Raw genomic sequence first — 13,013 nt, 5'->3', positions numbered from 1 at the left:
GACCCACCGTATGGAAGGCAGGGATGCCAGTCAAAGACCCTTGCTGCTCTGCTGTCCCCAGGGATGAGAAGTTCCTGCAGAAACCAGTTGGATCTGAAGCCAAGATGAGATGACAAAGGGATAAGTTTAGAAGCTTGAGATGCCACCACACATGGCAGTTCCTGTGTTCCCTCCCTCTGTATCACAGAGTGATGCACTCTGTAGCTCCTGACCCCCTTGAAAACTGGGCAAGTGAGGAGTCACAGGTCTGGCTAAAGGCTGGGGATGTCATGGAACCCGTATGAGACTTGCTCTGGGGCAGGTTTTTGTTTTGTTGTTGTTTAAGTACTGGGGTTTGCTTGCTAGGCAGGCAATTTATCACTTGAGACAAGTTTCCATCCCTTTTTGCTTTCCTTATTTCTCACACAGGGTCTTCACTTTTGGCCTGCATTTATCTGGATCCCCCACTTATGCTACCAGCATAGCTGGATAACAGGTGTGAACCACCATACCCAGATTTTTATTTCAGTTGAGCTCTCATGAACTTTTCTCCCTTAGACTGGCTGTAAATCACAACTCTCTTGATTTCTGCCTCCTACTGCACAAATTTCTTTCTCTATTTCTTCCTTTCTGTCCTTTCCATTACTGGGGTTTGAACTCAGAACCTCTCATTTTCTTGACTTGGCTTGCTTGCTCAACTGGCACTCTACCACTTGAGCCACATCTCTAGCCCAACATTTTACCTAGTAATTGGACATTGTGTCTCACAGACTTTTCTACCTAGGCTGGCTTTGAACTTCAGCCTTCCAGGTCTCAGCCGCCTGAGTAGTTAAGATTACAGGTGTGAACCACCAACACCTGACCCAGAGATAGTTTTCAAAACAGCCAAATCTGCCCCCTAAAGGTAGGCAGCAGTGGGCAAAGCTACTGAGTGAGTGAGCAGGTGTCTGAAGTGGGGGCATATGTCAGGGTGGGCTCAAGACCCTTGGGCCAGAGCCAGAATGAAGGTTCCTAGAACCTGATCTAAAGCTGGTGATTCAAATGACCAGTGTCCATCCTGGGAATCTGCATTTTAAGTAGAAATCCAGGTGGCAATTTACGTGATCATCTTTGAGTTCTGCTGTGCCTTTGTCCCATTAGGGCAGAGAGTGGGAAGGAGCCCCTGGTTGCAGCTCACACCTCCCCTGGCTGGAATGCTGATGGTGTCATTGCCAGGAGATGAGCCTGGGGCTCCTGGCCCCTGCAGGGCCCCCTCATCTATTAGTAATGGCTGAAACGTGAGGCCACAAGGAAACCTGAGCAGAGGAGTGTGCGGCCGGATTGATGGGCTGGGAATTTGCTGCCTCCTTCCCCATCTCTCATTCTCTCTCTCTCTCTCTCTCTCTCTCTCTCTCTCTCTCTCTCCTCTCTCTCTCTCTCTCTCTCTCTCTCTCTCTCTCTCTCTGGCTCCTTCTGCATTTAATCTCAAACCAAGGAACCCTGGCTTCTCTCTCAAGGTCCAAGAAGGGAGGCCAGCCATCATGAGGACAAGAAAGCACCCCAGGAAAGGAGGTGTGTAGTGACAAGCAAGCTATGTAAGTTTTTGTGGGACCCAGGGAGCCCTGCTGACCATGAGCCATCAGCTAAAGAGCCTGGAGAAGGAAGGTGAGTGCTGTCCTCATCCCTGAGACCACCACACAGGGGGTCCTGGCAAAGTGGGGGTGGGGAAGCCATCTGCCCAGGCATGGGACACCTGGGTTACCATTCAGGGCCCACCATTTGTGCATTTGAGTCACCTCAGGCTGGCTACTCAGCCTATCCCTGTCTCTATGGGATGACAGCACTGCACTTCAAGGGCCACGGGGGAGACTGAAAATGGCCTTTGTGAAGGACTGTGCCCCCCAGTCCCTGATGGGGGCCACCACAGTCCCCCATGATCTTTAGGGCCCCCAAGGTTAGTTGCCTTTTCATGTGGCACCTCTTCCTCTCCCCTGCACATGTCTGTCTATCTTTCTGGGGCATGGGGGTTGGTTTTGACCCCAAGACTTTTTCAAGGTTTTAGAGAAACATTCCAGGCTAGGCACTTGGGGCTTGTTAAATAAAATAACTGGAGCCAAGTTCCAGTCTGAGGGTTCACATCGTGACATGGGGGTGCTGGAAGACTTTGCAGAGGGCAGCCATTTCTCCCATTCCTGTCCCTTCCAGCAGGTGGTGGAGTGAGAGGGAGAGCCTCGGGCAGGTATCCACACCCAGGTGAGAAGGGTGATGGGCTGCGGGTGGGGGTGGGGGGAGCGTGTGCTATGTGATTTATCACCACAGCAGCTGCCCATCCCACAACGTGTTTTTTCCCTTCCTCTCTCCTTCTTCCCTTCATCCTTCCTTCCATCCCCCACTTATTCACCCTCCACAAGCTCTCCTAGAAAGTGGGTGGTTTAACTGGAGGGAATAGAACTATTCTGCTCCTCAGCCACGAGTGTCAGGGGGACATGCCCGGGGTTAGAGACACTTTGATCTAAGCCTTGCAACGCCAGAATGTTCACTAGCCCGTGCACAGGACAGTGTGAGACAGGCTACTGCCAAGACTGGTGCCGGGCCACTACACTCCAGAGGGCCCTCAGGCCTCCTAAGAATGCAGCGGTAGTAGATGCTCAAGCACGTTCCATCAGAAATGTGATCACAGCTCTTCAGTGAGCCCGAGAGAGATCTAGCCGCCACCAAGGAGAAAGTGGGGAGCCCCACAAAGCCACAGGCAAGGGAGAACCACACACACACTGCCATGAGGAGAAGGGACAAGAAGCTACGTGTGTGTGCGCACGCGCATGTGCATGAGCACACACTTGAGCACTAGACCCCAGGCCACAAAGCATCACAGGTGAAGTACTGTTTTCTTCTCTTCACATCCCCAGTGAAGCTGGACCCCGCTTATAGGAGGTATTGGGGCCTTCAAGAAGTTGGAAGAGATCACTCCATTCAGTTCTGAAGGGGATAGATTCAGCTAGCCCCAGGTGCAAAAGGGGCTGCCAAGACTCACCTCGCAGACTTCTGCTCCTTCCTCACTGTTGCCCACTTTTGAGGTCCTGAGATTTCAGTGAAGGTGGGACAGAGGAGTCAGAGCCTCGATGAGAGACAAGCCTAGACGCACCCCTGGAATTTCCACAGCCTTTCCTGTACCCAGGTCCCCTCCTCCCTCCCAACTACTCCTTGTTACAGTCCCTCTTCCTCCCTGCCTTCTTTATAGCGTCTCACCTCATTACAAAGCTACCTAAAGTCTGCCTATTTTAGAATTTCTGTCCTCACTAGGATCACAGGCACATGACAGCGCATCCAGCTTTTCTCCATGGAGACTGAATCTTACGGACCTTCCCTTCCTTCCTTCCTTCCTTCCTTCCTTCCTTCCTTCCTTCCTTCCTTCCTTCCTTCTTTCCTTCCTTCCTTCCTTCTTTCCTTCCTTCTTTCCTTCCTTCCTTCCTTCTTTCCTTAGTTTCTTTCTTTCCCAGCTGTGGGGCTTGAACTCAGGGCCTAGGCACTGTCCCTGAGTTCTTTTACTCAAGGCTAGCATTCTACCACTTTGAGCCACAGCTCCACTTCAGGTTGCTGAGTGGTTAATTGGAGATAAAGAGTCTCACAGGGACTTTTCTACCCGGGCTGGCTTCGAACTGCCATCCTCAGCCTCTTGAGTTCTCTAATGCCATAGGATGAACAAGATCTTTCCGTGTGCTAATTGGCCATCTGTATATTCTCTCTCTCTCTCTCTCTCTCTCTCTCTCTCTCTCTCTCTCTCTCTCTCTCTCTCTCGTTTTGTTGGTCGTGTGGAGTTGAACCTAGGCAAGCACTGGACTGTTGAGTTAACCCTTTTTGCACTGGTTATCATGAGATAGGTCTTCCTTTTTCTTTTCTTTTTTCCCCCTAGCTAAGTCTGGACCTTGTTCTCCTATTTTATGTTTTCCACTGTAAAGGATGACAGGTGTAAACCACCATACCAACTTCTTCCATTGAGTCCATTCTCATAGACTTGTCTGCCAAAAACTGGCTTAGAACTTCAATCTCCTCACTCTCAGTCCCCCAAGTAGCTAGGATTACAGGCATGTAGTAGGGCAAGTAGTAGGATTACAGGCATGACACCTAGCACCTAGGTTGTGTATTTTCTTTGGTGCAATATCTGTTCAGATCTTTTCTGTTTCTCCCTAGTCTCTTTTCCTTCTCCCCTTCCCTTCTCTTTCCTTCTTTGCCTTCCTTTCTATTCTCCCTTCCACCCTTGTTTCATTTCTGGGAATGGAACCAGAGCCTTGTGCATGCTACACAAATGCTCTGCCACTGAACTATACCTCAAATCCTTTTCCCCATTTTTCCAATCCTGGGGCTTGAACTCAGGGCCTGAGCACTTAGTACTCTACCATTTGAGCCACAGCGCCATTTCTGGCTTTTTCTGTTTATGTGGTACTGAGGAATCAAACTCAGGGCTTCATGCATGCTAGGCAAGCACTCTATCATTAAACCACATTCCCAGCCTTTCCCCCCATTTTTAACTGAATTTCTTTTTTATTCTTGAGTTTTAACTTGGCGATTTCTTTCCCCTAGTCTGTGTCTTGTCTTTTTATTCTCTCTACCTCTTTCTTTTTTTTGACCAGTCCTGGGGCTTGAACTCAGGACCTGAGCACTGTCCCTGAGCTTCTTTTGCTCAAGGCTAGCACTCTACCACTTAAGCCACAGCACAATTTTCAGCCTTTTCTTTTTATATGATACTGAGGAATCAAACTCAAGGCTTCATGCATGCTAGGCAAACACTCTACCACTAAGCCACATTCCCAGCCCTTTATTCTCTTTTAATAAAGTACAACTTATCACTTTTTTCTTTTTTTTTTTTTTTGCCAGTCCTGGGGCTTGGACTCAGGGCCTGAGCACTGTCTCTGCCTTCTTTTTTGCTCAAGGCTAGCACTCTCCCACTTGAGCCACAGCGCCACTTCTGACCGTTTTCTATATATGTGGTGCTGGGGAATCAAACCCAGGGCTTCATGTATATGAGGCAAACACTCTTGCCACTAGGCCATATTCCCATGTTTTTGGTGTTGCATCTAAAAAGTTGTTGGGTTTTTTGTTTTTGTTTTTGTTTTTTTTTTGGGGGGGGGGTTGTTTGTTTCTTTGTTTTTTTGCCAGTCCTGGGCCTTGGACTCACTCTCGCCATTAGGCCATATTCCCAGCCCTGTTGGGGTTTTTAATTCCCATTTCCTGCTTGGGAGCAAGAAATGTTTCTCTCTTCCCTATTTCTCCTTCATTTAACCATGATTTATAATAAAATCCCTACTGCAACTTTTGTTTTTAAGTTATTGTCAAGTGCTCACTTCGGCAGCACATATACTAAAATTGGAACGATACAGAGAAGTTATTGTCAAATTCAGGGTCAACTAGACTTTCCCCTGTGTTTTCTTCATGTTTTACATTTATATTTATGATGTATTTGAAAGTAATTTTTCTGAGAGATTTTAGGTCCATATCTTAATGTTTTTTAATATATCTGTCTGGCTGTTCCAACACAATTTCTGGAAAAGGCTACTTTCTCCTTCATGTTTCCTTTGCTCACATGTCATAGGTCATTCAGCTGTATTTATGCCTCATAGCTTGAGGCCAGACCAGGCAAAAAGTTACCAACATTCATTTCAACCATTCAAAAGCTGGATGTGATGGTGTGTGCATCTCATCCCAGCTACATGAGAAGTGTAAATAGGATTGTGGTTCAGACTGCCTCAGACATAAATGTGAGACCTTATTTGAAAAGCAAAAAGGGCTGAGGGCATGCATGCCCAAGTGGCAGAGCACTTGCCTAGCAAGTATAAGACTCTACATCCAAACCCAAGTGCAGGAAGGAAGGAGGAAAGGAAGGAGGGAGGGAGGGAGGGAGGGAGGGAGGGAGGGCAGGCATTGTTTACTCTCAAAATATTTTCAGCTGTCTTCAGTTATACAGAAGTGACTGTCTATGCTTAAGTGTTCCAGTGTTCCCTTATTCTTTCCTGTAGTAGTTTCAATTTTTTAGGTTTTGCATTAAGATCCCTGTCTGCTTTGCACTGACATTAGTATAGGGTAAGCTGTAGGGATCTAGTTTTGGCTGTCTGCACATAGGCATCCCATCCTCTCTGCACCATTTGTTGAAGAGGCTTGTCTTTTTTTCCACTGCATATTTTTGGCTCCTTGGTCAAAAATCAGATGGCTGTAACTATGTGCATTTATGTATGAGTCTTCTGTTCCATTAGCCTTCCTGTATATTTTTGTGCCGGTACCGTGCTGTTTGTGTTCTACCACTGTGTAGTACAGTTTGCAGTTCAGTATTGTGATAACCTCCAGAATTGGTTTTTCTCAGTATTGCTTGACCTCTTGAATTTTAGGCTTGATTTTTCTCTCTGTGAAGGATGACATTGGAATTTTGATGAGACTTCTACAGCAAAAGATAGACACATATGGGGCTGGGAATGTGGCTTAGTGGTAGAGTGCTTGCCTAGCATTTACAAAGACCTAGGTTCGATTTCTCAGCACCACATAAACGGAAAAGGCCAGAAGTGGCACTGTGGCTCAAGAGATAGAATGCTAGCCTAGAGCAAAAGGAAGCCAGGGACAGTGCTCAGGCCCTGAGTCCAAGCCCCAGGACTGGCAAAAAAAAAAAAAAAAAAAAGATAAGTTCATTTAAGTTGTGTGTGTATGTGTGTGTGTGTGTGTGTGTGTATGTGACAGAGAGAGAGAGAGAGAGAGAGAGAGAGAGAGAGAGAGAGAGAGAGAGAGAGAGAGAGGGAGAGAGTGTCCTGGGCCTTGAACCCAGGGCTGGGATACTGTCCCTCAGTTTTCATGCTCAAGGCTAGTTCTCTACCACTTGTTAGTTAACTGGAGATAAGAGTCTCATGGACTTTTCTGGCCAGGCTGGCTTTGAATCATGATCCTTGAATCTCAGCCTTTTGAGTAGCTAGGATTACAGGTGTGAGCCACTGGAGCCAGGCTCCTTTAAGGAGACCAAGGAGGAAACTGGTTTTTTAGGCCAACCACACGGAAATAGGCTTGGAGGACAATAAGCTAATGATCATTGATAATCAAGGACCTAGGCAAGCCTGTCTTTAGGTTCTTCCTGGCCTCTCTGTGTGACATTCTTTCCTGAAAAGCAACAGGGCAAGCCACTCCTCAGGGGGTGAGGAGGAAGGGTAGTGTGACCTGTGGGTTTTCTCCACTCTCCATGCACCAAGATTCTCTCACCTCCAGGACAGCTTGGACTTGTGATTTCTCTGGGGCAGGGGTGGAGCACCTTCCTGTGGATGAGTTGGTGGGTCAGTACTGTCCACTTTCTGCCCCTTCAGGAGACAGATCGAGGAGGAGACCCTCAAAGAAGCGGACTCCCAAAACCGAGGGTTCACGGGCCCAGCATGGAGTCCAGCCCAGCCAGAAGGAGAGGGCTGGGGGCAGCCCCAGGCCTGGGTCTTCCCGGAGGAAGCCCTCGGAGCGCCCAGAGCGCAGGAGCCGGCCAGAGGGGCTACGCCGACTAGAGCGGATCTCAGTGCGGGAAAGGACCTGCGAGGGAAGGAGGAAGAGAGATGGGAGGACTTCCTTCAGGAGCAGAGAACACGCTCGAGGAAGGAAAAGGAGGTTCTAGGGAAGGGGCTGAAGAAACCCAGGTGTGTTGTGGCTCTAGTCATATGCTCCCCATCTCCTGGGTGACCTTCTTCCTCCCCTGGTCTCCCTACTTTGGGACAGAAGCCTTGCACTTGATCTTGTTTCCATCTGCCCTGACTTGCACCTGGGCCATAGGTAGAGTTGGCCACTCTCTCTCGGTGGACACTGTCACAAGTGACACGTGTCACCTTGTGGGGAGGTGGCCTGAGCAGAAGACCTCTGCTCTCCAACACAGGAGCTGAGGAAAACAAACCACTTCAGACTTGAGGAACACGCCCAAGGCTTGAGCATATCCCTTCCCCTACCCAGACCACTGTCTCTGTTTTTATATAATTAAATTTTATTGACAAGGTGTTGTGCAAAGAAGGTACAGTTACATAATAAGGTAGTGAGTACATTTCTTGTGATATCTTACACTCTCATTTTTCTTTCCCTTCCCTAGATCAGGTAGGTATATATACTGTCTCTCTTCTTGAAACAAAGAGCTGCTCTAAACGTTCGACTTCTGCCAGCTCTGAAATTCTAGAGTTGGGGGATTTCAATGTTTTGTTCAGGGATCTTTTGTGGTCCATTAGAGCTGGTCCATGTTGGGTAATTGACAGAGCCCGCTTGTAGCATTTGCAGGTCAGGGTTTTTGGTTCACTTTTGGGTGAACTAATGCCAATAGGATAGGATGTCTGTCACTCTCTGCCTCTCTTTGTCACTCAACGGAAGTCATTTAGACCTTACTTGATCTTCCTGTGGCAATGACGGGGGATGCTTTTGAAATCATTGTGTTAGGAGTATAATAAAGAGCTAATGTTTCTTCATCTGGTCTCTCTATCTCTGTTTCTGTCTCTCTGTTGCTGTCTGTCTCACCTCCCCATCGCCCACCCTGCAGCACTGAGGTTTGAACTAAGGGCCTGGTACTTACTAAGCAAGCCCATTACCACTTGAGCCATTTCTCCAACCTTTTTTAAAAATTGACTTAGTTGTTTTTCTTTTAGGGCCAGCCTCATACAACATTCCTTCTATCTATGCCTCCTGCATAACTGGGATTACACATATATAGCAACATGGCTGACTTGTTGGTTGACATGGTATCTCACTAACTCTTTGCCCAAGCTAATATCAAATCTCTATCCTCCTGTTATCTGTCTCCTAAGTAATCCAGTATCATAGCCACAAGCCAAATGTAGCTGTTGAATGCTTGAAATAGTGTGCTTTCTCAGTGTGACTAAGCAACTGAATTTCCAGTTTAATTTATTTTGACATCTTTTTAATTTAATGTTAATACCATTGATGCAATAGTGAGTTTATTTAACTTGGAAAGACACATGTAAATCAATTTGATTTGACTTTGAAGCCAAAACACGTCTTCTACAAAAAAGATAATTTGTCACTGAGGATGCAGACATCAAGGAAAATGACATCTTGCCACCTGATTCACTTATTGGGAAACTTTATATTGAAAACAATTTGCCTATGTGAACCCAGTCTTTCAAATACAACTTTATGAAGGCCAAATACAGATTAAATATGACCAATGGAAATTTAATGCCTGAGTTGACATATTCTTTAAGTATAAAGTAGATACCACACTTTGACAGAATCAAAGACTAAAATATCTCAATATTTATACTGAGTATATGTTCAAACTAATTTTGATATGTTGGCTAAAAGAACTTTTTGCTGGGGCTGAGGGAAGTGTAAGTGCTAGTGCTGAGGCCTGAACTTAGGCCCTGAGCACTCTCCCTTTAGCTTTTTCACTGGAGGCTAGCACTCTATCACTTGAGCCACAGCTCCACTTCCAGATTTTGTAGTTTATTGGAGATAAGAGTCTCATAAGCTGGGAATATGGCCTAGTGGCAAGAGTGCTTGCCTTGTATACATGAAGCCCTAGATTCAATTCCCCAGCACCACATATATAGAAAATGGACAGAAGTGACACTATGGCTCAAGTGGAAGAGTGCTAGCCTTGAGCAAAAAGAAGCCAGGGACAGTGCTCAGGCCCTGAGTCCAAGGCCCAGGACTGGCAAAAAAAAAAAAAAAAAGTCTCACAGACTTCACTTCCTGGGTTGGCTTCAAAGCATGATCCTTACTTAGATCTCAGCCTCCTGAGTAGCTAGGGTTCTAGGTGTGAGCCACTGGTATCTGGCTTGAAATGAAGTCATATTATATTAATACTAACTAGTTCTATCCATTTCTTGTTACTATTTAAATGTGGCTTACTAGAAAATTTGAACCATAGTGGCTCACATTTGGGAGAAGTCAGAGAGAGGGAATTGAAGGAGGCACCCCTATGGTGTTACAGGCTACAGGACAGAGCTTTGGTCTCACATGGGAAGCAGTGGAGGTCTTTAGGGGCAGGAGCAGGCTCTGTCAGCCTTGTGAGAGTCAGGCCATGAGCTCCTCCACTTCTAGACCTAATGCACCCATTCCCCTCCTTTCTACCTCTCTGAGTCTTCCCCTGGCTCTGCCCTTAGGTCATCTTCCTTAGTCTCCAGTACTTCTAGCGATGAGTCCCTATCTGAGGAAGAATTGGCCCGGATCCTGGAGCAGGTGGAAGAAAAAAAGAAGCTCATCGCCACCATGCGGAACAAGCCCTGGCCCATGGCAAAGAAGCTGATGGAACTTAGGTGAGCAATGGTCACCTGAGCTCTCCATCCTAACCAACTCCGGTTCTCAGTGTTAAACAGGGCTCAGCTCCTTCGGATGGGGATGGGATCCCTTCCTCCTTTTGGTTCCAAGAAGACGTGACCACATGGAGATTCATCTCCCTCCCCTTCCCAGCATCAGCACCACCCTCAAGACCCAGCACGGAGCTCAGAGAAGCTGCACACAAAGCTCCTCGATGAAATCCACTTTCTCTTGCTGTTCTTTCTCTATGCACCCGGCATCTCTCTAGGTACGCCCCAGTCCCACAGGCAGTGAGTTGTACAAGGTGTGGGAGGAAGGTCTCCAGCCCAATGCCTGGCCATGTAGGGAATGCTGCTCTGTGAAGATGGTTCTGGAAATGATCATGGACCTCCAACTCATGCCACTTGCCTCTTACTTTCAACCCAGTGCTTCTCTGGTTTCCACATGAAGGGCTGGCATACTAAGGAATTCATGATTGTTGAATTTCCAACGCGTTTTTGAGATAAGAGCAGACTTCACAGTGCATAGCTTCTGGCTAGGAAAGTCATCGATGCCCGGCCCAAGCTCTCTTTATTTAAACTTATTTAACATGGTGATGATAGTTAATAACAGTATGATATATACTTGAATTTTCTGAGAGTAGATAGTAAGGGCTTTCACTAAAAAAAAAAAATTCTGAGTGAGGTAATACATATTACCTAACTTAATTAACTTTAATTAGTTTGATTTAGCCATTACATACTTATCAAAATACCATGTTATATACCATGAATGATTATATTTCTTAGTTGTCCATCAAAATAATAAGGTCAAAAAGAATTTATTCCAGATGCCGGTGGCTCATGCCTGTAATCCTAGCTACTCAGGAGGCTGAGATCTGAGGATCATGATTCGAACCCAGCCTAAACAGAAAAGACCCCAAGAGACTCTTATCTCCAATTAACCACTCAAAAACTGGAAGTGGCGCTGTGGCTCAAGTGGTAGAATGCTAGCCGTGAGCACAAAGAGGCTCAGGGACAGTACCCATGCCCTGAGTTCAAGCCCCACAACCAACAAAAAAAAAAGGAATTTAGTCAGGTGCTGGTGCCTCGCACCTGTAATTCTAGCCACTCAGGAGGCTGAGATCTGAGGACTGAGGTTTGAAGCCAGCCCAGGCAGACAAACCCCAAAGAGTCTTATCTCCAATGTACCAGCCCAAAAGCCAGAAGTGGAGGTATAGCTCAAGTTGGTAAGTAGAGCACTAGCCTTGAGCAGAAAAAGCTAAGCAAGAGTGTAAAGCCCTTCGTTTAAGCCCCAGTACCTAGCATATACACATATACAAAATAATAGAATTTAAAATGCAAATATTCCACATGGCTAGCTACTACAGGTTAATAGGACAGGCTTAGCTCTAGGCAATGACCTGCCTTCTTTCCAGCCTACTCCTCCCAAGTTCCTTCACATTGCTCTCTTCAGGCTGGTTCTTCCTCCTGTCAGCAGGTCTGATCAGCCACCTGTCACTCTCACACATCCTCACCCTCACTCAGGTGTCACCAGAACACATCTTTTATTAACAGTGGAAAAAGAACTCCCCAGATGCTTGTGGGAAGGAGATCTCCAGCCGGCTGGAAGTCTGGGGGACCAGCAGAGGGGAAATTTGCACGTGCCCTTGCCTATAGGGGAAGAGTCCCTGCTGCTGGTAGGGTGGGCATTGACAAAGGCCTAAGAAGCCAAAGAGACCATGTCTCCCTCACTGGGCCATCTCTTTCATCAAATACCTCCCTTCTTCCTCACTCCTTTTCTTTCCTTCCCAAGAAGCCTCACTGTAGGCTCAAGTCTAAGGCTCCCAGTCTCTGGGTCACCATTCAGCCAAGCCCTGCCTCGAAAACCTTTGCTTCCTGGCAGTTCATCTGGCTAATTCCCATACAGCTAGGAAGACCCAGCCAAATGTCCTTTCCTTAGAGATTTTCCCATTGTCCCTCCCTCCATTCAGACTGAGTTATATTCTGTTCCTCTGATCCCCAAGGCTCTATCCTCCCACCTAACCTCTTGTTTTCAGAGCTGTGTATTATTTACCAGATAACAGTATCCCTTTTTTTATTAATGGCTCCCATTTGCTGAGTGTTTCCCAGAGGCCAGACACTGTTCTGAGTGCAGCATCTATGTGTGCAGTTCATTTAACCTTCACAACCACCAGTGAAGGTACCATTATCATCTCCATCTCACTGATGTGGAAAGGGAACCACAGAGCCATCAAGGTCACATAGCAAGTTCAGTGGCCAGCCAGGATTTGAACTCGGGAATTTTGGCTCCAGAACCCACATGTTCATTTATAACCACCTCTCCAGAATGACCAGGCATTCTAGAATGCACTCTTGCCAGCTACATGGTTTCATCTTCCTACAGTTGTCTCCAACTGCAGGTAGCTTTCCCAGACTACATCCTCCATTTCAGAAGCAAGGTTTAAAAACCAGTCTCTGGCCCAACCAAGCATCTGGCTGACCCAAGTGTAATAAATGTAGACTCTCAGAATAATAGCAAGGCAGAAAAAGCAATTGCAGTGAATTGAGGCAAATCTGAGAATATACCTTTGCCTCATCCAAGTAGCTTTGGCTGCTACTCAATCTCTTAGGCTGGTTTCCTTCCTTGGGCCTCTCTAAGCCTCACATTCCTCATTGGAACCGATGTGGAAAATAAATGTCTGCCTCACAGGGTTGTTCTACAAATTCAAAACTATTCATTCACATAAATGCTTGAACATAGACTATGAAGTTGATAAATATTATTGCTATTATCAAAACTTGAGTATCTTT

The 13,013-nt window shown here is 46.6% G+C and overlaps 1 protein-coding gene across 1 annotated transcript in view; it reads left to right on the top strand.

The window, feature by feature from the left end:
- The first annotated feature begins 1,589 nt into the window (after positions 1-1,589).
- Positions 1,590-13,013, top strand: part of Tmc2 (transmembrane channel like 2) — a 39,044-nt gene continuing 27,620 nt past the window's right edge. The window contains 4 exon segments of the mRNA XM_048347433.1: positions 1,590-1,623; positions 7,290-7,532; positions 7,535-7,604; positions 10,068-10,220. Coding sequence (XP_048203390.1) covers positions 1,590-1,623; positions 7,290-7,532; positions 7,535-7,604; positions 10,068-10,220 — 500 coding nt within the window.

The sequence above is a fragment of the Perognathus longimembris genome, chromosome 6 (assembly GCF_023159225.1).
Source record: "Perognathus longimembris pacificus isolate PPM17 chromosome 6, ASM2315922v1, whole genome shotgun sequence".
Taxonomy (NCBI): domain Eukaryota; kingdom Metazoa; phylum Chordata; class Mammalia; order Rodentia; family Heteromyidae; genus Perognathus; species Perognathus longimembris.
The sequence above is the reverse complement of the archived record's forward strand: the minus strand, read 5'-3'. Positions and strand labels throughout refer to the sequence as shown.